General features: G+C 38.3%; 1 protein-coding gene across 1 annotated transcript in view; it reads left to right on the top strand.

Annotated features, from left to right (window-relative positions):
• LOC102830519 (trichohyalin-like) overlaps positions 1 to 23,991 on the top strand; it is an 85,159-nt gene that overhangs the window by 45,110 nt on the left and 16,058 nt on the right. The window contains exons 6-10 of the mRNA XM_006871892.1: positions 3,709 to 3,824; positions 5,018 to 5,062; positions 5,169 to 5,273; positions 7,530 to 7,609; positions 22,715 to 22,821. Of these exons, the coding sequence (XP_006871954.1) occupies positions 3,709 to 3,824; positions 5,018 to 5,062; positions 5,169 to 5,273; positions 7,530 to 7,609; positions 22,715 to 22,821 (453 nt within the window). The remainder of the gene's footprint in view (positions 1 to 3,708; positions 3,825 to 5,017; positions 5,063 to 5,168; positions 5,274 to 7,529; positions 7,610 to 22,714; positions 22,822 to 23,991) is intronic.

Below are 23,991 nucleotides of genomic sequence, written 5' to 3'. Positions count from 1 at the left end.
TGAGAGTACTTCTGTACTGAGCTGTAAAATCATAATGGTTTATCATTTTCTGTTGGTTAATGTCTCACTTCTCAGGGTCATAAAATATTCACATGTTGCAGCTTTGAGTTGTTAGTTGAATATACTAAGACATCTCCCAAGAGTGTCCAACAAGTTTATTATAAAATGCTATTGCATGATTTCAAAGAATCAAACAGTCAATATTTTACTTTTTACCTTTTTCCAAGCTAACTATAAATATTTCTTACATCAGTACTTTTAATTATTTTATCTTATTCAATTAGAATGTATTTAAGAGGGAAAGCTTTATTTGTGCTCATAAGAGCGGTTCTTATGCTCTCAAACTGTAGAATGCTAGAGACAAGGAAGAATTAGATTAAGAAATGAATGTAGAACTGTTGAAAATATGACTCACCTGATAGTTTAACAACTGGTTTCCAGATTCTGTTTAGACTAGGCTACCAAGATGAGGACAACCATTCTGTTGATTTCCTTCTTTCTATTAACTTTATTTGTCTTTTAAAGCATCTTCAGTTTTCTGTAATGACAGCCTTACACTGCCCTAGATGCAATTTCTTCTAAAATATTTATTAAAAATCTCTTATCGCCAATGATAAAGGCTATACTGTAATAAGTGGGGAGTCTTGCTGGTTCAGAAATCCAGTATCTCAGGGTGTAGTGATTCTGTTTGATAAATTTGAAACAGAACATTTTCTCAGATCTGTAACATAGAGTTGGAAGTATAATGTGGAGAAAGTTTGGTATCTTGAAGTCTGAGCACATCTCTCTATAATGTTTCCCACTGAATCGCAAAATTGAAAGAATTGTGCATAAGTGGAACTTTCCCATCATCCATCTTCAGCTGGTCTTTGGACCACTCACTTAAACATGTTTTTGTTACTGATAATACTAGAATCCTAACTTATCCACTGAGCTTGCCTAGAACTAATTTCCTTAATTTCATTTAATTTTCTGAAATCTGTCTTTCTAGTTTTGACCAAGCTAATTATAACTCAAGAAGGTTGATATATTCCAAAAATGTCCACGTGTGAGAGTATATCCCTATTTTCTTAAACCCCAAGCCACTCAGAAATCTGGGTCAAAACTAGCTTAGCCCACCATAAGTTTCAATAGTTTAAGCGGTATGTTGTCGTTGTTAGGTGCCATCGAGTCGGTTCCAACTCATATTGACCCAGTATAAGGTTTCCTAGGAGCAACTTGTGAGCTTGAACCTCTAACCTTGCAGTTCAAACGGCTTTGCAGTCTGGCGCATTAACCCACAGCGCTACACCAGGACTCCTTTAGTATATTGTTGTTGTTAAGTGCCGTTGAGTTGGTTCCAACCCATAGCGACCCTGTATAGGGTTTCTGAGCTGATGCTGGTGAGCTTGAACCTCTGACCTTGCAATTCAAATGGAGTCCTGGTGTGGCGCATTAATCCACAGCGCTACACTAGGACTCCCCTTTAGCATATAGTCAGGTGCAAGTAGAATTTAAGATTAGAAAGTGAGATCTAAAACTCTTTATTTATGGGAAAGACATGTATGAGTCTGTGGCTTTTGAATTTACTGCATAGCTAGTTTGGAAGGTCTACATATGTAGATTTCACAAAGATAACTTGAACAGGCTGTCCTTGCCTAGAATTCAGTTAGATTTCCTTTTTGTTTCATTATTGAATCAAACATGGTGAGGCATCGAGATACAAATATTTTTAACATTGATGGATATAATAGTACACTAGTGAATCCAACCCTAACTACAAGTAAGAGTCAACTGTGAAGACTAAAAAAAAATAATAAAAGAACTACCAAAAAATGGGGGTCTTACCCAGTTACTAAAATTAAAATTTCTGGGAGCTGAGTCAAATATTTTTTGTATTTATTTTACTATAGTTGGTCCTTGGTTAACCTGGGTTTGAACTATGTGGACCCATTTATGTGTGAATTTTTTTCTTGCCACTTTGGTGGTATTGCTCAAGTGCTGAGTGTATCCTAACTAGTCAGTTTCAGTTACTGAAGAGACAACTGCTCATGAGGAGATGATTAGCGTCACATGGATTTTTAAGTAGATACTTGCAATGAGTGCACTCATCGCCATAGCAACAGGGAAAGATGGCTTTTTAAAAATCCACATATACGTGGTCCTGAGCCCTGTATGCAAATGCTTGGTGTTCAAGGGTCAAAGAAAAATTATAAGTAGATTTTCAAGGTTGTCACCTCTAATTTGATTGCTGCTCAGAAGTCAGCTGTGTGTAGCCATGTTTTAAAAATCACTGATCTAAGAGAACCGGCAATTAGATATTTTTCCTCCCCTTAGTAATCCATTTACTTAAAAGTCTCTAGATTGGTAATCTTGGTCACTGCATTAAAAGGTTCATTATTTCTAGATAAAGTAATACATTCATACTTCAGAATAATTGCAATTTATAAAAGGGTGCAAAGAGAAAGAGGCATTCCACAGTTGTGAAATAACCATTAGCATTTGCCATTTAGTTATAACTTATAAGTTATAAAAAGGAATAGATGATGCTTATCAAATTTTGGCCAGGATTTTCTACTAGCTCCTCATGTTCTGTCTCTCCAAAGGAATAGAAGTCTAGGGCTATTGTTTCTTTGATACTTCTCTTCTTCTGTAACTTCCTAAAATTTAGCAAGAACATGAAATTGATCAAAGCCACAGGAAAGATCTAAAAGCAAGTGAGCTTATTTTTCTCAGGGCAGAAGCCAGGAAAGGTGCACTGAGTGGCTGAAAGGGACAAATGCAGCCCTGTTGACCAAGTTGTTTTTGTTTTTTTAATTCTGTCAGGTCTGTTTTTTGCTCCCTCCTTCCTTCTTTCCCATTAATAGTGTCCTTTGTAAGACTGACAGGGCATTTGTTCAGATTAAAAGAGGGTCTATTTAGAACAAAAGAAAGAAACCTTCCCTACACCCTTTGGGCTTACCTCTATGGGAGAGAGATGAGACTTTCTGCTTCTGAAGCGATTTAAAGCTTTGGATACTCTATACAGGGTTGCTATGTGTCGGAACTGACTCATTGGCATACAGCAACAACACGTGGAATGAGCTACTCAAAGCACTTATGATGGCTAGTTTTGATGTTAAATATTCATATTTATTACATCACAAATACACCTTATGTGCTAATTTAGAAATATTAGCTCTGACTTGAACCTTTTTCTGTGTTTGAAGCATACTGTTTCACCTGTGACTGAATCACACAACTCACAGGGTTGTGACTGTTTCTTTTCCCTCGAGTGAGGTGTATAAAACTGAATTGAACAGAAGAAAAACCTCTCATCTCAGGTCTTGACATCTGAGCCCCTTTAATACTCAGACTCTAACTTTATTTTCTCTAAATGTTGCTCCTGCAGTAATATATATATTTTTTTCTCCCTTCCTTCATGCAAGACCTCAGTTTTTCCTTTTTTTCTTCCTTCATGCAAGGCCTCAGTCCTTGCATGAATTTTGCCACTGAAGAAACTGTGAGAGGGGAATTTTTATTAGGCAGGTCTAACTTAAAGGTATTAATTATCTACATCACCATCCCTGTGAATGGGAGGAAATATTTCAGTGTACTCCACACTGAAATCATCATTCTGAAGTAGAGGAAGTATTCCTAGTGTTAGATAGTAAAGAACATATTTATCCTAAATTTTGCAACTTTCTAGAAAAAGCCTTCAGTTGCCTCATCAAATTGAGTTTTTTCCAGGAACAAAACCGAGAGGAGTGAAAGAAGCTGTCTCCACGCCATCGCGAGTGACTCACAGGGATCAGGAGTGGTATGATGCAGAAATCGCCAGAAAGCTGCAAGAAGAAGAACTCCTGGTGAGCATGTTTTAAAGACAAAAGTTCAAGTGAATCAGTAGGGTTTGGTTTATTTGTTTTTAAATGGAGTAAATCTTAAGATAGTTGAGGAACTTATAATGTTTTTAGTGGGTGGAAAAATCAAGGTAAAGAGAATAGAGTGAGTGTCCAGTTTTACTTGTTAAAAGAAGCATTTACAACAGAACTGTACTATGGCTGTCTGTCTCTCTCTTTGCTATTCTCCAAGAACCTGTGGGTGGTGGTTGTGCTGTTAGATGCTGTCGAGATGGTTCCCACTCCTAGTGACCCTGTGCACAACAAAATGAAGCACTGTCCATTCCTGCACATTCTCACAGTCATTGTTATATTTGAGCCCACTGTTGCTGGCCACTGTGTCTATTCATCTTATTGGGGGGGTCTTCCTTTTTTTCACTGACCCTCCGCTTTACCAAGCCTTATGTCTTTTCCTATAGTTGTTGTTCTTATGTGTCGAGGTGTCGGTTCCGACTCATAGCGACCCTGTACAGGGTTTCCGAGGCTGTAAATCTTTACGGGAGCAGAAAGCCTCAGCTTTCTCCCGCGGAACCACTGGTAGTTTAGAACTTCTGACTGTGAGGTTAGCAGCCCAATTAGTTTCCTATGGTAGGGTTTGATAAAAATGGGCTCTGCTGTGGCTGCTGAAAGAATGCCAGATTCAAATGTGTTTGTCACAGCTGATTTTAAAAACCAGTTTGTTTTGATATTTGTTGTTATGTACTGTGGAGTCAGTTCTGACTCATAGCAACCCCGTACAGGGTTTCTGAGGCTATACATCTTTACGGGAGCAGAAAGCCTCAACTTTCTCCCGCGGAACAGCTGGTAGTTTAGAACCACTGACCTTGCAGTTCACAGCCTGATTCGTAACCACTACGCTAGCAGAGCTCCTTTGTTTTGATATGTTGTTGTTGTTTTTAAGTGCCGTCGAGTCGGTTCCGACCCATAGTGACCCTGTACAGGGTTTCCGAGGGTGTAAATCTTTACGGGAGTAGAAAGCCTCATCTTTCTCCTGTGGAGCAGCTGGTAGTTTCGAACCGCTGACCTTAAGGTTCGCAGCTCGATTCGTAACCACTACGCTACCAGAGCTCCTCATTTGTTTTGATATAGGGCTTTTCTTTTTTTAATGGACAGTGGTGGGTCCCAGTAAAATTTCTTAGGTTGTCTTTTCTGTCCCATAGGCTACCCAGGTGGACATGAGAGCAGCTCAAGTAGCCCAGGATGAGGTGAGGTCATAGTTCAAGTATTTGTTTAACCAACATTTTAGGGAAATACCCAGTAATTTCCTACCCACAACTCTGCAATGAATGATACTGACTGGATATTTTTCAGGAAATTGCTCGACTGCTGATGGCTGAGGAGAAGAAAGCTTACAAGAAATCCAAGGACCGGGAGAAATCATCTTTAGACAAAAGGAAGTACGACACCGAGTGCAAGGTAGGTGGGTGGGTTTTGTTCCACTTAGACTTAAAATCAGAAATAAAACCAAGACTATGCTTTTAAGAGAAACTACAAATATATCTAGGGTATAAAAATATCTGTACTGCATATGTGAAGCCTGACATAAAAACTTATTTCATTGAATAATTGAATTTTTGTAACTATCAAAAAAATTACTGTCAAAATTGAAAAAGTAATTCCATTTAAGACCAACTGAGATACACATGCCGCTGGTTATGACCTTCTTTATCTAGTTTTACTATATTTACAGAGTCCTAGTGTGGCATTGTAGTATAAGCACTGAACTACTAACAACAAGGTTGCTGATTCAACCCCACTTGTCGCTCCTTGGAAACCCTATACAGACTCACTGTGAGTCAGAACGGACTCAGTGGCACACAACAACACACATACAGGAGTCGTGGTGTGTGGCATTGTAGGATAAGCACTGGATTGCTAACCACAAGATAGGTGGTTCAAATTCCTGCAGTTAAATTCCACCAGTCACTCCTTGGAAAACCAACAATGGGTTGCTGTGAGTAGGAACTGATTTGATGGCACAACAACATACCTATAGGAATTGTGGTGTGGCATTGTAGGATAAGCACTAGACTGCTAACTTCAAGGATTATGGTTCAAACCCACCATCCACTCCTTGGAAACCCTACATAGGGTTAGGGTTTCTATGAGTCAGAACTGACTTGATGGCACTTTAACAACAGTATACTTACAGTGCAGAAAATGTAGCATTTTCACATGCTTTCAAATAGCCAGTGGTCTTGCCTGCCTCTCTCTGCTTTCTCTATATGCTTATGATGTAAAATACCACCTAGTTCTTTATCCTCTAACATACACAACAGATAGACAGATATACCCATCAACAGGCACTGCTTATATCAGAGTGCAAGAATTGTCTAGCATGTACTTGGACTACTGTCTTTCCCCACATTAATCAAAAATAGTTGACAAAACAGTGACTACAATTCATTCTGCTGTAATCTGATTTTTGCATGTGGTGCTTGCAGTCCATTTAATGGGCTTAACTCATCAATTACCATCCATAAGACACCACTCTGGACGCTAAGAAAACAAAGTACCTTTTCCTGATAATACTGCCTGATGTAGAGAGCAAGACAAGCTGTGTTTCTACTTAAACCAGGTCAGGCAGCTAACAGATACAAGGTCACAACTGGGGTGAAGCATTGTGGAAGAAAAGCAGAGGAGGAAAGAGAGAGAATTCCTGCAGTTAAAGCCTTCTCAGGGAAGACATCTGCACTAGGCCCACAAGGATGCATATAAGTTGTATATTCATGATAAGGTGAAGTTTAGAACTGTTTTCTGCCTTGGACAAATGCTTCCTTTGGGATTCTGGTTCCATTTTATGGTCTGCAGTGGATGTAAGGAAAAAAAGAAGGCGCGAACTGTGGTAATGGTATTTCTCTACTATTTGCTTTTGCTTAGTTATGCACTAGCAATCTCAAGATAAAATTTGTATGTTAATTATGTGCATTTTAGATATCTCTCTTTCATCCTCTTAGTAATTCAGAATTTGTATGTTAATTATGTGCATTTTATATATTTCTCTTTTACCCTCTTAGTAATTCAGAATTTTTCCTGATAGATTTTATTTTAGTAGATGAATTCTCAAATGTGTCTGCTATGTAAATTAACGACTCAGGAGTTACTCACATTCTTAGTTAATTCAACAAAAAAAGATTAGTTATTTTAGAGATTACAAATCAGCAAGTTAAGAGAGATAAGGCCATGTTTCTATCAAGTAATATGACTCTTGGAATTCCATATTCTGGAATTGGTATTGGTACAGTCCCTCTCTTGGAACAGTTAACTTGAGCCGCAGTTTCCTGACTTGAAAATCATCAGCTTTAATTCAGGTGTTATAGAAACAAGTTTGAGAGCACAAACCTAAATTTCATCATTTCTGGGAATCTACCAACCCTAGTCAGCTGCTCCACAGCTGGTAGGTTAATAATGGCAGCCAGGCTTACCCCCATGGGTGAGCATGTCCACGTGTGGTAGCCCACTCACCCGGCTGCACTGATAGTCACACGTGCCTTGGTGGGTATATTTTTTTTCCTGAGTAGCTATATTTAGAAATCTCTTAGTGCTTAACTAAATCTAAGATGTCTGAAATTATTACAAGATATGATTAATATATTTTCTGGATCTTATCGTTCTCTTTATATATTTGCTGTTTATGTTTGAGTGTTTCTTTTATTAATTGTCTCTCCGTAGCCTAAAGCAGCTAAATCAGCCCACCCAAAGTCAAAAGAGAGTGTTGAACCTCACCGTTTTAGGAGTGACAGGCCAGCACGGTAAGCTGACAGCTGAAAAGGAGAATGAGGAACTGGACTTGGGTGAGTGGGGAGGTATCTGTTGTCTGAGAAGAATTTCTATGTGGAAGTGAAGACAAAAATCTGCAACTGTGAGCTGGTATCACATCTTAGAAGTTTATTCTGAATCGTTGTTTCCAGTTTTAAGTTAGGTTGCACAAGTCAAATTCGGACAATCTGAGGAATTTTTCCAGAAGCTGGAATATTTAATAGGGAAGGATGTACTTTTTGTTTGGGTGACAAATCCTTGCCTCTGGATTCATTAAATTGATGTCCTCGGCCATTTTTTGAATAGGTTGTTAAGTTTTACTTAAATTTGTAAGTTTTTAATTTCTATTGGATTTCATGGTCACACTTGTGTGTGCCTGGATTCACATATGCTGAGAGTGCTCAGAGTTATTCTTGTCTGAGTTTTAGTGTCCTAAGCAAATCCTTATTTAAATTGTTACAGACCTTGTAAGCCCCGCTAGAACAAATAGCCGTCACTATAATAAAAGCAGGATTTGACTTCTCCCAAATTGTAGAGCAAATGCTGTTTTTCCACTTCAGGGTGCCAACGTGTGAGTCTCTATAGAAACAACCTTTTGTTGTTGTTGTTGTTGTTGTTAGATTTCGAAAGAAAATGCAACTGGAATAGGAGAGGACACTAAACAGAAAAAGACAAAAGTCACCGTTAATCTTAACAGTATGAACCTAGATTATTAAGAACTTGATTTTCCATCCTTATTAACAAGACACTTACTGATTCTTATAACAGAAGTTTTATCTCAAATAATGTTGACACAATTGTTGCCATTCATTGCTCACATTTAAGCTACTAGACTTGTCTCAATACCATGTTACTGTTGTTGTGAAGTGCCGTTGAGTCAGTTCCAACTCAGAGCAGCCCTGCATATGGTTTCTAAGGAGCAGTTTATGAGTTTGAAGCACCAACCTTGCAGTTCAAATCCACCTTGTACTCAACTTAGTACTTATACTGTAGCACCACACCATGATTCCTTACTGTGTTGTTGTTAGTTGCCATCCCTCCCTTTTTGTACTATGCACAGTAGAACAAAATACTGCCAACCTCACAATCATTGCTACACTTAAGCCCATTGCTGCTGCCATTGTGCCAAGCCATCTTGTTGCGGGGGAGGGGGACATCTTTCTCTTTTTCACTGATGCTTACCAATCATGATGTCCTTCTCCAGGGACTGGCCCCTCCTGATGACATATCTGAATGTGAGAGACAATGTTTCGGCTATCCTGGCTTCTAATAAAGCATTCTGGCTGTACTTCTTCCAACACTTATGGGTTTATTCTTTTGGCAGTCCATGGCACTTTGTGTATTCTTCTCTTTCTATGGTTTTCCTTTCATTATCCAACTTTCACATACATATAATGTAATTGAAAATACCATGGCTTGGGTCAGGCACACCTTAGTCCTCAAACTGACATATTTGCTCTTGAACGTTGTAAAGAGGTCTTGTGCAGCAGATTTGTCTAAAGCAATATGTCCTTTGATGTCTTGACTGCTGCTTCCCAGAGTGTTGATGGTTAGCCCAAGCAAAATGACGTCTTTGACAACTTCAGTCTTTCCTCCATTTAACTTGATGTTATCACGTACTGGTTCAGTAGTAAGAATTACTGTTTTCTTTGCATTGTGGTGCAACATATACCAAAGGCTGTGGTCTTTGACCTACGTCAGTAAGTATTTTAAGCCCTCTTCGCTTTCAGAAAGCGAGGATATATCATCTGCAAGTCGCAGATTGTTAATAAGTCTTCCTCCAATACTGATGTCATGTTTTTCTTTATATAGTCCAGCTTCTCAGATTATTTGCTCAGCATACAGATTGAGTAAGTATAGTGAAAGAATGCAACCTGCCACACACCTTTCCTAATTTTAAACCATTCAATATTCCCTTGTTCTGTTCGAACAACTGCCTGTTGGTCCATGTACAGGTTCCTCATGAGCACAATTAAGTGTTCCGGGATGCTCCTTCTGTGCAATGTTGTCCATAGCTTCTCATGATCCACACAATCAAAAGCCTTTGCGTAGTCACTAAAGCACAGGTAAACATCTTTCTGGTATTCTCTTCTTTCAGATAATAATCCATCTGATGTTAGCAATGACATCCCTCATTCTGTATCCTCATCTGAATCCAGTTTGAACCTGTGGCATTTCCCACTGATACTTTCCAGTGATTTCCACATCCCATTGAGTCACCTCTCTTTGGAACAGGCACAAATATGGATCTCTACCAATCAGTTGGCCAGGAAGCTATCTTCTGACTGTCTTGGCATAGATGAGTGAGTGTCTCCAATGCCAGATCACTTTGTTGAAAGATTTCAGTTTGTATTCTGTCAATACCTGGAGCCTTGTTCTTTGCCAGTACCTTCAGTGCAACTTGGACTCCTTCCTTTATGTTGCTTAAAAAAAGGTATTTTTATGTTGCTTGAAAAAAGGTATTTGCAACAAAGAAGTCATTGGTCTTGTAAAAGTCTGTCATGCGATCTCCTGCATTGTTTCTATCACCAACGCTTTGTTTTTCAATGACTGATTCATGCTGTTTATTTCCAACCTTTCCATTCCAGCCTCTAGTGACTGTCAATACGTCTTGGTTACTTATGTACTAAATTTATATAATAAATTTCTGATTGAAGAAGTTGGTAGAATTCTTCAATTTCATCATCACTGGCTTTAGCAGTTATTGCATAAGTTTGAATATTAACTGGTTGTACTAACTGGTCTTCTTGTAGGCGTATGGATTTTATCCTATTACAGACAGCATTGTACTTAAAGATAGATCTTGAAATGTTCTTTTTGATAATAAATACAACACCATTCCTCTTAAATTTCTCATTCCCATATTGTAAACCATGGGATTGTCAGATTCAAAATGGCCAATACCAGTCTATTTCAGCTCACTAATGCCTAGGATGTCAATGCTTATACGTTACATTTCACATTTGACAATTTCCAATTTTCCTAGTGTCATACTAATTACATTCCATGTTCCAATTATCAGTGGATTTTTACAGCTGTTTCTTGTGATTTTGAGTTGTGCCCCATCAGCAAATAAAGGTCCATTCGCACCAATCACGGTCAACTCTACTTTGAAGAGGCAGCTCTTCCTCACTCTAATTCTGAGTGCCTTCCAACCTGAGGAACTCATCTTCCCGCACTGTAGCTGACAATATTCTGGTGCTCCTTATCATGTTTCAATATTCAATATTCTGGTGCTGACAATGTTCCACTGCTATTCATAAGGTGTTCAGTGACTAAATGTTCATAAGTACTCCATGTCTCCTTCTTCCTAGTCTGTCTTTGTGTGGGAGTTCAACTGAAACCTGTTCAACATGGGTGACCCTTCTGGTATGTAAAATACCCATGGCATATCTCCTAGAATCACAGCAACACCCAAGCCTCCACAGTGGCAAACTTACAGACGAGATTCCTTAGTGTAAATATATTTAAATCCCAAACCTTCTGCCATCAAGTCGATTCTAATTCCTAGCAATCCTGCATAGAGTTTTTAATATTGAATTTTTACAGGAGCATCCATTACCATCTTTCTCCCATGACAAGGCTAGTGGGTTTGAACTTCCTTCCTTGAGATTAGCAGCCCATCACTTATCCCACGATATATATTATGTCTTTAAAAATTAATCCTCTGTTAAACGTATCATCTAGGTTTTCAGAAGGCAGAGAGATAACCTACTAAAAATTAGATCAGGTTTGGATTGCTTGCATACAACTGTATAGAATATGTAGTTGTGTGTAAATTTTATTCTTTTTATAGATATTTGCTAAATACATGCCACATATTTTTTAAGTAAATTTTAGAAATACATAGTTTAGTTTTATTTTCATTCTTGTAATATTTAAATTAATAGTTAAGTGAATTCAAATAATCTTTAGGGTGATTTTGTAATCATCAAAGTACTTGTACATTTTAGATGACCCTTAACAACAACAATAACTGACAGCAGATATAGAAATTTGGGATAGCTAAAGTTGAAAAGGTTATGAAATATAACAGGTCCTCAAAAATATTTGGCATATTGAAGATTTGAATAATCCTATGACTGTCTTTTTAATGGCTGTTATGAATGAAATAGTAAAATATGATTGACAACTGGTCAAATTGAATTTTTTTCTTGATTTGAGAGAAACACTTGTCTTTTAACAATATTTGCAGAGAAATTATATATATGACAAAAGTGAATACTGTTTTCATGAAACATTTTCATTAGTTAAAAATCAAAGTCTTTGAAATTATGGAAATCATACAACTAATAAGAGCATGTATGCTTCTGGTTAGAGTCTATGATTTCCTTCTTCACAGTTCATTATGATGTAGGAGTTTAGTTCTCCGTTTACAGAGGTGATTTTAAAAGGAGAAACGATTTTAAGCATTGAAAAGCATGAAGCTTCTTAGTTCCAGATGTCAGTTCAGTTTTATATCATTGTAGTAGAAGGAAAAGAAATTTCAAGTGAAACTTATAACATTCATAGTAAAAATAAAAAAATCAAATTTGCTAATTTATTATAGTGTTTTCTACTCTTTCCAAAGATAAAGAGAACAAGTTTCAAATCTGAATTAATTCTAAAGCTGTCATTGAAAAAAGTTTCAAAGTAAGTTCCAAATTCTTTTACCTATCGGATTATATATACTGCTAAAACTGTTTGGAGAGTCCTGGTGTGGTGCTATAAGAAAAGCACTGGATTGCTAGCTGCAAAGTCAGCAGTTGAAACTCACCATTCTTCAGAAACCCTATTTAGAGTCACTATGAGTCAGTGCTGACTGGACGTCATTTAACTACTAGGTATTTTGCTTTGATCTGTTGTTTAGAAAATTATATAAATCTCATTTAGTTTCTGTCATATTCTTTTGCATATGAAATACATTTTTCTCTACTAATTCATTCAGCAAATATTCATCAAGCACTCTAATAAGTACTCAGGAGCGAGGTGGCTCCATATGATAAGCGCTTGATTGTGAACCATAAGGTACAAAGCTTGAGTCTACAAGCCTCTCCATGGGAGAAAGATGAAACTTTCCACTCCTGCGAAGATTTAGAGCCTTGGAAACTTTTATAGAACTTAGGTAAAGAGTTAAATATGCTCAGAACTGAGGTAAATAGCACAAAGTAGAAAGAACTGTTTCCTGCTCTCATAAAGTTTATAATCTATACAAATAACTGTACAGATAACTATTGTGACTATGTTAAGTGCTATGGATGAAAATACAGGTTACTCTCCTGGTGTGGCACTGTAGAATAAGCATAGGACTACAAGGTCAGTTTGAACCACAAGGTTGGTGGTTCCAACTCACCAGCTGCTCTTTGGGTGTCTGAGAGTCGGAACTGACTTGACAGCACTTAACAACAATAAAAGCATAAGTCTACACCTAACCTTGTCTGGGTATATTGGGAAAACTTTTGAAGATGTGACTTTCTAATTGAATCCTGAACGGCATTTGGGAGTATCATTAACATAACGATGTATTTCATTTTACAGTAAGAATAAGAATCACATAATTCTAATACATTAAAAACTATTACACATCTGTTGGTTAAGAAGAATTTTTTGTCTTTGGATATAAATCCCCTTATTTTGAAACAACAAAATAATTTGGTAGAACCTCTAGAAGGAGTTAATTCAAGATTTGTTCTTTATACATGACCCAAAACTAAACAGAACAGCACACCAAAAGAACTGGGGGCATGCATTCCAGGTTGATTTGTGTGTCCTTATATGGTAATCTTAGAGAATGTGCTGGTGTCCTGTGTTATTATGTGGCTTTTGAACATCCTTTTCCTTGATAAAAAAGTTGGTAGGGAAATAATAACCATGTATTTAAAAAAAAATTTAAATCCCATTCAACTTTTGATTATCTGATTTTTAATGTATTAGAATTACTTGATTCTTACTGTTCTTGTGAAGTGAATTGGTATCTTTATGTTGATGATATTGCCAAATATTCCAGAATTCAGTTAGAAAATCATTTTATCTGAATGCTAAATGTTTGCAAAAATCTATATTAAGTAAATTAAAATATAAAAAAGTTTAGTGTAATTAAATAGTTCTAAGTTTTTGGTTGTTATTGTTTCAGTCTGCTTTTCACATGAAAAAGTTACAGCTGTATTGCTGCCCACTACATCACTAAAGATCTCTTTTGCCACCTAGTGGATAAAGAACTTTGGTCACAAAATTTTTATATGCTAGCCAAAGTCCTCTTTCCCTGTTTCCCTCATTCTTTTCATTTAACTTTTTATTATGAATTGAGTAAAGGTTTGCATAGCAGATCATCAGTTTTACATTCAACAAGTAATATACTTTTTGCACCATTATAATGATTGCCATCCCCTTCATGTACAAACAGTTAACAGTATTCACTGTAACTCTTGCATTCCTCCCTGGATCTCCCTGTATCTTTCCTCTGCTAATCTTATTGTATATTGTCTGCTCTGTCACTCATGTTTACATGTGTCTGTCCTTTAGCCCATGATCTTAACTTTTACAAAAATGGACTCATTCAATATTTGCCCTTTTTTGATTGACTAATTTAACTCAGCAAAATGTCCTCCAGATTCAGCTATGTTGTGAGTTGTTTCACAGACTTTTCATTATTTTTCAACATTGTCTATTTTTTAATGCTGTATAGTATTAAGTTTTGTGTATGTACCAAAGCTTATTTAGCCATTCTTCTATTGATGGGCATGTATGCTATCTCCATCTTTATGATGTGTCTCTTATAGAAAGATATTGAACAGGCTCCTGTTTTCTTATCAATTCTGCTTTCTCTTTCTCTTGACTGGGAACATATAGTCCATTTACTTTCATTGTAATTATTGATAAATATGAATTGATTGCTGTCATTTTGCTGTGTGGTTTTTTTTTTTTTTTTTGGGTGCTGCTGCTTTATGTGTTCCACATAAGCTTCTATGCTGAGTTCATTTTGTTTGTAGGGTTACTTTTGGATTGCTGTCATTTTGCTGTTTTTTTTTTTTTTTTTTTGGGTGCTGCTGCTTTATGTGTTCCACATAAGCTTCTATGCTGAGTTCATTTTGTTTGTAGGGTTACTTTTGCATTTCTGTTGTGTTAATGTTTAATAAATCTTTTATGATTTTTTCTTTTTAATTTTGATATGGAGTTGTATTAATTATCTTTGAGGTTATCTGATAATGTATTGATTTTCTTTTCCCTGTTTATAAAACAGTCTGCTTACTTTATCTTGAAATCTACTTGACTTCCTCACCATTTGGAAGTCATATATATATATATATATATATATTTGTAGTTGAGTCCATTATAAATTGCTATCTTGGGTTCCCTATTTTTAGTCTTGGAAGGTTTGTTTTACTTTAAATACTATTACACTGGATTGAATTCTGGGTAATGTTGTTATGTATGTTAATCTCAAATTGTTGTCTGCTGTTGTTGGTTTTCAATCCAAAAACATCCTTCAGTATTTTTGTACAACTAGTGTATTTATTACAAATTCCTCTAATTTCTATTCACCTGGAAATTTTCTAATATCACCACTGTATTTGAGGAACAGTTTTGCTGGGTGTATGATTCTTGGTTGGCAGTTTCTTTCTTTCAGAGTTTTGTATGTGTTCAACCTACTGCCACCTTTCCTCCATGTTTTCTGTTGAGATATCAGAGCTTAGCCTTACTGGTTCTCTTTGTAAGGTAACTTTTCATTTTTCTCTAGCTGCTATCAGGAATTTTTCCTTGTCTTTGGCTTCGTGAATTTTGATTATAGTATGTCTTGTTCAGCTTCTTGTATGCATATCTTCTCATCTTTCCCAATTTTAGGAAAGTTTTCTTCTAGCAACATTCACTGATTTTTATTTTCTCTTTCTGTTTTGCAATTCCCGTCACTTGTAAATTATTTTTCTTCAAGGTGTCCCACATTATTCTTAGGCTTTGTTTGGATTTTTCTTTTTTTTTGTTTACTGATTGTTTTGTTTGCATACTTATATTGACAGGTTTATCTTCCAGCTCAATAATTGAGGCTTCTGTTGCTTCAAATGTATTCCTTTGCCTTTTCAGTATATTTATCAATTTCTGAAATCTTAGTATTAGTCTTCTGGATTTGTAATTGCGTGTTTTATATTATTTCAGAATTTGCATTTATTTTGTCTGTTTGTTCTTGTAGTATTTTCCTGAATTCTTGTAAAGTTGTTTTCTGTGCTCTCCTTGCTGTTCTCGATCTTTGTCAGTCCTTTGAAGGTAGTTAAATAGCATTCTGTTTAATTCTTTTTCTGTTTCATTAATTGTTTCTGTCTCTGCAACTTTGTCATATGTTTAAGCCATTCTTTCTTGGTTCTTCGTGTAGGCTAATGTGTCCAGAGCTTTATGGTGTTACAGTATTTATTTGTATTGAATTGATGATTGTACCTTGGTGTTCTTAGGCTCTTACGAACTTTTTTCCTGTGAATGTAGTTAGAAATGGAAGAGTGTGCCACATTCTCTGTTTGCTGTTCATACACCTCGGTTTAGGGTGGGTGTGGCTGGTGTTGACTGCTGTTTGTTGTTGATCACATGGTATAGAGCTGATATTGGCTCCTGCTCAGTGGGTTGTAACTGCAGGGAGTACAGTTGTGGCTGGGTTGTAAGGGCCTAATTACGTCTCCTGTGAGGTGGGAAAAAGGAGAATTTCCCTCACATACCAAAGCATACAGACACAAGAAAACAAAACAAATTAAACAAACACGGAACCAGCAGTGGAAAGAGGAAAATAACAAAAAGAAAAAATGGAATTAAAAGAAGCAATCAGAGAAAAGAGGGATGGGAAATGGAAGTAAAGAAAAGAAAAATAAGAGAGCAAATAAAAGGAAAAAAATTGTTTTAAAAAAACAGAAAACCAGGAAGAGCAAAGATGAAAAGAGAGTAATAAAAGATAAAAATGGAAAAAAGAAGAGAATAAATGAGAAACAGAAGAAAAGAAGGAAAAACAAAAGTAGAGAGAGGATAAAATTCAAGTGAATCGAATGAGAAGGAAAAGAAAGAATAAACAAATCGAAACTGTGAACAGGAATGAAAACAGTGCAGCTGTTGGACCCAAAGAAGAGAAAACTTTGGGTGGCTCCTGCTAGCCAAGGAATCACGAGGTAGGTGTGGGTAGAATGTGACAATGGAGTTCCTGGCCCTAGATAGAATTCCTTTTGTTGTTGTTGACTGCTGTTGAGTCAGTTCTGGCCCATAGTGACCCTGTATAGTGTTTCCAAGGAACAACTGGTGAGCTGGAACCACTGACCTTGTGATTCAAACCAACTTTGCATTCCAGTGTATTAATCTACAGCGCTACACCAAGACTCCAGATAGGCCTAAGTTATCTATGTTCAGTGCACTCAATCTGGAAGTAGTTCATGGAACAGGTTTCAGTGTATTAGGACCACAAGGAAGCTGGGTCAGGGTGGCTGGCTATAAGAGTTTCTGTTACACAAATGCTGGTCCAGATTCTGTTGATCTGGAGCTGAGTCTACCTAAATCCCAGCACTAAAATGGTGCACCACCACTCGTCTGTCAGTTGGTCATACTGTGGTGGCTTATGAGTTGCTGTGATTCTGAAAGCTATGCCACTGGTATTTTAAATACAAGCAGGGTCACCATTGGTGACAGGTTTCAAATGAGCTTCCAGATGAAGACAGACTAGGAAGAAGGAGAGATGAACTACTTCTGAATATTTAGTCACTAAATACCTTATGAATAGCTGAGAAACACTGTCAGATATAGTGCTGGAAAATGAGCCCCTCAGGTTGGAAGGCACTCAGAATGTGACTGGGGAAGAGCTGCCTCCTCAAAGTAGAGTTGACCGTGATGATGCAAATGGATTAAAGCCCTTGGGAGAAAAGTCCGCAGGACCTTCATTTGCTGATGGGGCACAACTCAAAATGAAGAGAAACAGCTATAAACATCCATTGAAAATCAGAACATGGAATGTATGAAGTATGAATTTGGGAAAATTGGAAGTTGTCAAAAATGAAAATGAACACATAAACATCGGTATCTTAGGCATTAGTGAGCTGAAATGGACTGATATTGGCCATTTTGAATCTGACAACCACATGGTTTACTATGCCGGGAATGACAAATTGAAGAGGAATGGTGTTGCATTAATCGTCAAAAAGAACACATCCAGATCAGTCATGACATACAATGCTGTCTGTGATAGGATAATATCCATGCGCCTACAGGGAAACCCAGTTAATACCACTCTTGCTCAAAGTTATGCACCAACCACTAAAGCCAATGAGGATGAAATAGAAGAATTCTACCAACTTCTTCAATCTGAAATTGATCAAATGTGCAATCAAGATGTATTGATTATTACTGGTGATTGGAATGCAAAGGTTAGAAACAAAGAGGAAAGATCAGTAGTGGGAAGATTTGGCCTTGGTGATAGTAATGATGCTGGAGATCGCAGGATAGAATTCTTCAAAATCAATGATTTGTTTGTTTTAAATGTCTTCTTTAGACTGCATAAGAGATGATTATACACATGGACCTCACCAGATGGAATACACAGAAATCTAATTGACTACGTCTGTGGAAAGAGAAGGTGGAAAAGCTCCATATCATCAGCCAAAACAAGGACAGGGGCAGATTGTGGAACAGACTATCAATTGTTCATATACAAATTCATATTGAAGCTGAAGAAAATGAAAACAAGTCCATGACAGCCAAAATACCTTCAATGTATCCCACCTGAATTTAGAGATCATCTGAAGAACAGATTTGATACATTAAACCCTTAAGACCAAAGACCAGAAGAGTTGTGGGATGAGATCAAAAACATCATACAGGAAGATAGCAAAAAGTCATTAAGAAGACGAGAAGAAGGAAAAAATCAAAATGGATGTCAGAAAAGACAATGAAACTTGCTCTCTAGCATAGAGATGCTAAAGCAAATGGAAGAAAGGAGGTCTAAGAGCTGAACAGAAAATTTCAAATTTCAGCTCAAGAAAACAAAGTCAAATATTACAACAAAATGTGCAAAGAGCTGGAATCAGAAAACCAAAGGGGAAGAACACGTTCAGCATTTCTCAAGCTCAGGGGACTGAAGAAAAAATTCAAGCCTCGACTTCCATTATTGAAGGATTCTCTGGGCAAATTATTGAATGATGCAGAAAACATCAAAGGAAGATGAAAGGAAGACACAGAGTCACTGTACCAAAAGGAAATGGTTGATGTTCAACCGTTTCAAGAGGTAGCATATGATGAAGAGCCAATGGTACTGAAAGAGGAAGTCCAAGGTGCATTGGAGGAATTGTCAAAGAACAAGGCACCAGGAATTGGTGGAATAAAAATTGAAGTCTTTCAAGAAAGTGAGACAGCACTGCAGGCACTCACTCGTCTATGCCAAGAAATTTGGAAGAGAACTATCTGGCCAACTGATTGGAGGAGATCCATATTTGTGCCAAATAGAGGTGACCAACGGAATGCAGAAATCTTCAGACAATATCTCTAATATCCTATGCAAGTAAAAGTTGTACTAAAAGTAATACAGAAACGACTGCAAGTATACACTGACAGAGAACTTCCTGAGGTTTAAGCCGGATTCAGAAGAGGCGTGGAACGAGGGATATCATTGCTGATGTCCGATGGATCTTGGCTGAAAGCAGAGAATACCAGAAAGATGTTTATTTGTGCTTTATTGACTCTGCAAAGACTTTCGATTGTGTGGAACATGACAAGCTATGGGCAGCATTGAGAAGTATGAGTATTCCAGAACATTTTATTTTGCTCATGAAGAAGCTGTACATGGAGTAAGAGGCAGTTGTTTGAACAGAATATAGGAACACTGAGTGGTTTAAAATTAGGAAAGGTGTGCGACATGGTTGTATTCTTTCACCATACTTATTCAACGTGTATGTTGAGCAAATAATTTGAGAAGCTGGGTTATTTGAAGAAAATTGTGGCACCAGGATTGTAGGAAAACTCATTAACAACCTGCAATACGCAGATGATACAACCTTGCTTGCTGAAAGTGAAGAGGACTTAAAATATTTGTTTCCTGATGAAGATCAAAAACCTCAGCCTTCCCTGTGAATTGTATCTCAATGTAAAGAAAACTAAAATCCTCACCACTGGACTGATAAACAACATTCTTATCAATGGAGAAAAGATTGAAGTTATTAAGGAGTTCGTCTTCTTGGATCAACCATCCACACTAACGGGAGCAGCAGTCAAGAAATCAAAGGACATATTACTTTAGGCAAATCTGCTGCACAAGACCTTTTTAAAGTATTGAAGAACAAAGATGTCAACTTGAGGACTAACGTGTGTCTGACCCAAGCCATGGTATTTTCAATAACCTCATATACATGTGAAAGCTTGACAATGAATAAGGAAGACCGTAGAAGAATTGATGCTTTTAAGTTATGGTGTTAGGGAAGAATATTGCAAGTGCCATGGGCTGCCAAAAGAACAAACATCTGAGTTGGAAGAAGATGGATTGACAAAGTGATTGATATCAATGGGCTCAAGCTTGGCAACAATTGTGAGGTTGTCCCAGGACTGGGCAGTGTTTCATTCTCTTGTGCATAGGGTTGCTGTGAGTTGGTACCAATTTGATGCCACCTAACAACAAAATGGTGCAGCTTCCCCACCTCACATTGGTGTGGTTCACAATCATGTGGCTTCAAACTCCCTGTGTTGAAGCTTGATGAGTGTGGGAGCAGGCTATACATACCTCTGTTCACAAGGTGAGCTTGGGGAAAAGAAGGAATTGCACCTTTAAAGTCTTTGTGTGAATCTGCTCTGCCAGGCCATCTTCTGTTGCCAGAGTTATTCACAAAAGTTCAAGATTAGTGACACCTTTCACCAGTCAATTTCTGTGTCTCTCTGACCCTTCCTGCTTAGTTTCTTATCCCAGGAAACACTCAGTCCGCTTCTCTTAACATTTCCTCTGAAGTTTAGGGCTCCAGAGTTTTCATTTGTGTCTATTTCATTTGGCCTCTCAGAGTCCTTGTGTGGTGCTGTGGGATAAAGCACTGGACCGCAAACTCAGTTTGAACCACAAGGTCAGCAGTAGTACTTCGACTATTTCCTCTGTGGACTTGTGTGACTCATTTTGTTCTGGAATGCCAATAATTCTCAGGTTATTCCTCTTCATGTTGTCCAACATGAATCTTAGATCTTCCTCTGAATTTTTTACCCTTTTTGGGGTTTGTTCTTGTATCTTAGTGGTATTGAGAGACTTGTCTTCCAGCTCACTGATTCTTCCTTCCATCTCATCTATTCTACTCCTCTGCCCTTTCAGGGAGTTTTCTATTTCTGCCATTTTGTTGTTGATTGTTTGGACCTCTTTCTGTAGGTTTTGGATTGTTACCAATGCTGTATCTATCTTGTTTGATTGTTCCTGTAGTGCTTTTTTGACTTCTTCCATTGTAAAGTGTTTTGAGACATTTTATAATCATTTTTCTGAATTCTTTCTCAGCTATCTCCAAGGCCTGCCCTCCTTCCAGCATGGAGAGAAGGTCTACTTCTGGTTCATTTGTCTCAAATATTTTATCTTTTTTCTGGAATGTGCCGATATGGTCATCTGCTTTTGCTTCTTGGACATGTTTAATGTTTATCTGTGGCCCTAGTAATTAATTATGTGTTTTGGTAACTTTTTATGTTTTCTGATTACCTCCAGGAAGATATGATCAGGTTGTGGTCTTCTTTTCACACTCCTTATTGCTTAACTCAGAATAACTTTTTTTGGGCCTCAGTTGGGCCTGGGTCTTGGCAGTGGGCCGTTTGGGCCTCGGGCTGGTGGGTTGAGCCTAGGGCGGGCGGTTTGGGCTTCTGGGGGCCTTGGCATCAGCGACTGGGCTGCAGGAGGGTTGGGCCTCGGGCGGGCGGTTTGGGCCTCAGGGGGCCTGGGTATCAGCAGCTGGGCATCGGGCAGCTTGGGCCTCAGCGGGCGGGTTGGGTGGATTGGGCCTCGGGAGGGCCTGTGCCTCAGGGACCCTGCTGAGGGCAGGTTGGGTCTCAGGGCCACTGGGCCTTGGTGACCGGCCTATGCGGTGGGTTGGGCCTCCAGGGCCCTGGGCCTCAACAACCTGGCTATGCGGGTTGTGGGTAGGTGATTTTGGCCTTGGTTGGGCCTGGGCCTTTGTGACCAGTCTGTGGGCAGGTTGGGCTTCAGGGCAGGCCTCAGTGGGAGTGTCTTGGGCCTCAGTGGGAGTGTCTGGGCCTTGGGAGGGCCTTGGCCTCAGTGGGTGGGCCTGTGCCTTGGGTGTTCCTGAGCTTTGGCGGCTTGGCAGAGGGCTGGTTTAGGCCTGGGCAGTAGAGGGCTGGGGTTAGTGGCTGTAGGGAGGTATTGTCCGTATCTGATAACATAAAAAATGCCTCTTTCAGTCTCTCTGTACTGTGGGTACCCCAAATTTCCTGATATCTGCGCCGATATCCCTCTCTGTTTGGCTTTGTTAGTTTATGCTTCCTTTTCTCTGGAAATGCAGCCTTCTAAGTGGGGTTGCTCTAGCTCTGCATTCCAAGGTCTGCAGGGGGCAGAGGCACTTGCTGGCAGCAGCCGTGTGCAGGCAGGCAAAAGCTTAAAATGCCTGTAATTCCTCAGCAATTTGATCTTTTTAAAAAACGAGTTCAGAATATTGAAATATAAGATCTTATGTTTGTTCAAAGGCTGTCTGCCTGCTAGACAGATGTTTTCTATGTGCGATTCTGCCCCCTTTCCCTGTAGCCCTACCTGAGCTGCCTGGTCCGGGAAGCGCCGCCCTCAGTCGCCTTTCTTTGCTTTTTAAAAACATTATATTTTCTCCTTTCCATCCTATTTTAGAAACAAAGCAAGTTTCTAATTGATTTTATTAATCTGTTTTTCTCTAGTCCTTAGTACAATGTCTGACACATACTAGGTATTCAGAAAATGTTTTTATTGAGTTACTTACATTAAAACAAAAGAGCAATCAAATAAAAATAAATTATCAAAAAGCATGCACTGGCTAGGAACTAATTCTGAAACAAATTCTAAAAGCCTTCTGGCTTTGTGTTTCTACAGAAAATGTTTTACCATGTGTTCTAGTGAGAGATGGGATTGCGCTTACTCTTTCTTAGAATATCTCTGTGTTCTGGCTTTCCCTCAGGCCTCCACCCCCTGCCATGACAGATGCTGAGGATTTGGAGTACACTCATTTTGCAAACCAGCATAATTCCACACGTCATTTCTCAAAATCAGAATCCTCTCATAAAGGTAAGCATATCTAGTTAGCCTTCAGGATCTTTATAGTCTTCACGCTATGGTAAGCAAAATCAAATGTCATCTTAGTGATCACTAGAGTGGAAAAATGTATTATTCTTCCTTGCACCATATTCTTATTGTTCATCCTCATACCCTACCCCTCTCCCCTTTTTCTTTCCCTAAACAGAAAATATAGCAAAGATTGTCAATGTATTTGCATTTTACTCTGGTGAGGGTTCACAGATTGCATCAGATTCTTAAAGGAGGAGCTGGACACCATATCCTGACACATACACCTCAGCCCCACATGGCAAATATTTTATTTCCACTGGGCCACTTTTTCTGTATTACTAGCTCTTATTTCCCGTCTGCTTATGACTCTGGTAATTAGATTAAAACACACATGCACACATATAAAACGAATGGGACAAATGATAAGGAAAACTATGGAGATCTGACTAACTGAGCCAAAACTTTAATAGGGAAGGAATAGTTGGGCAGCAATTTGTTTTCCAAGAATAGGCATTCACTCTATATATTTTTACAACAATCAAAATGAAAAAATGTAAAGGTACCTTCTTACGTGAATTTTCCAATTTATAACATGGAGATAATACAAGTACTAAGTAGCGGGAATATTAGGATTAAGTAAGATAAACTATGTGAAAGCAGCTGTCAGATAGAAATAAAATTTACAAATAAATATTACCTACTTCCCCACTGTCATCAAGTTGATTCTGACTCATAGCAACCCTGGATAGGATTTCTGAGACTAATCCTTTACAGAAGCAGACAGGAATGGCTGGTGGGTTTTATGGTGTTGTTAAGTGCCATTGAGTAGATGATTCCAACTCATAGTGACCCTGCATAGGGTTTCCTAGGAGCAGCTGGTGGGTTTGAACTGCTGACTTTGCAGTTCAAATGATTTTGCACATTAGCCCTGTATAGGGTTTCTGATGAGTGGTTGGTGGGTTTGAATCACCAACCTCATGGTCAGCAGTCCAGTGCTTATCCTTTATGGAGTCCTGGTGTGATGCTATAGGATAAGCACTGGGCTGCTAACCACAATTTGGTCATCAGGCCCACTCGTCACTCCTTGAAAACCCTACACAGGACGGCCATGAACCGGAACCGACTCAATGGCATTCAACAACAACATAACACACACATATATATTTTGTT

The sequence above is a fragment of the Chrysochloris asiatica genome, unplaced genomic scaffold (genome assembly GCF_000296735.1).
Source record: "Chrysochloris asiatica unplaced genomic scaffold, ChrAsi1.0 scaffold00177, whole genome shotgun sequence".
NCBI classification, from domain to species: Eukaryota; Metazoa; Chordata; class Mammalia; order Afrosoricida; family Chrysochloridae; genus Chrysochloris; species Chrysochloris asiatica.
This window is presented reverse-complemented; position numbering and strand designations above follow the sequence as displayed.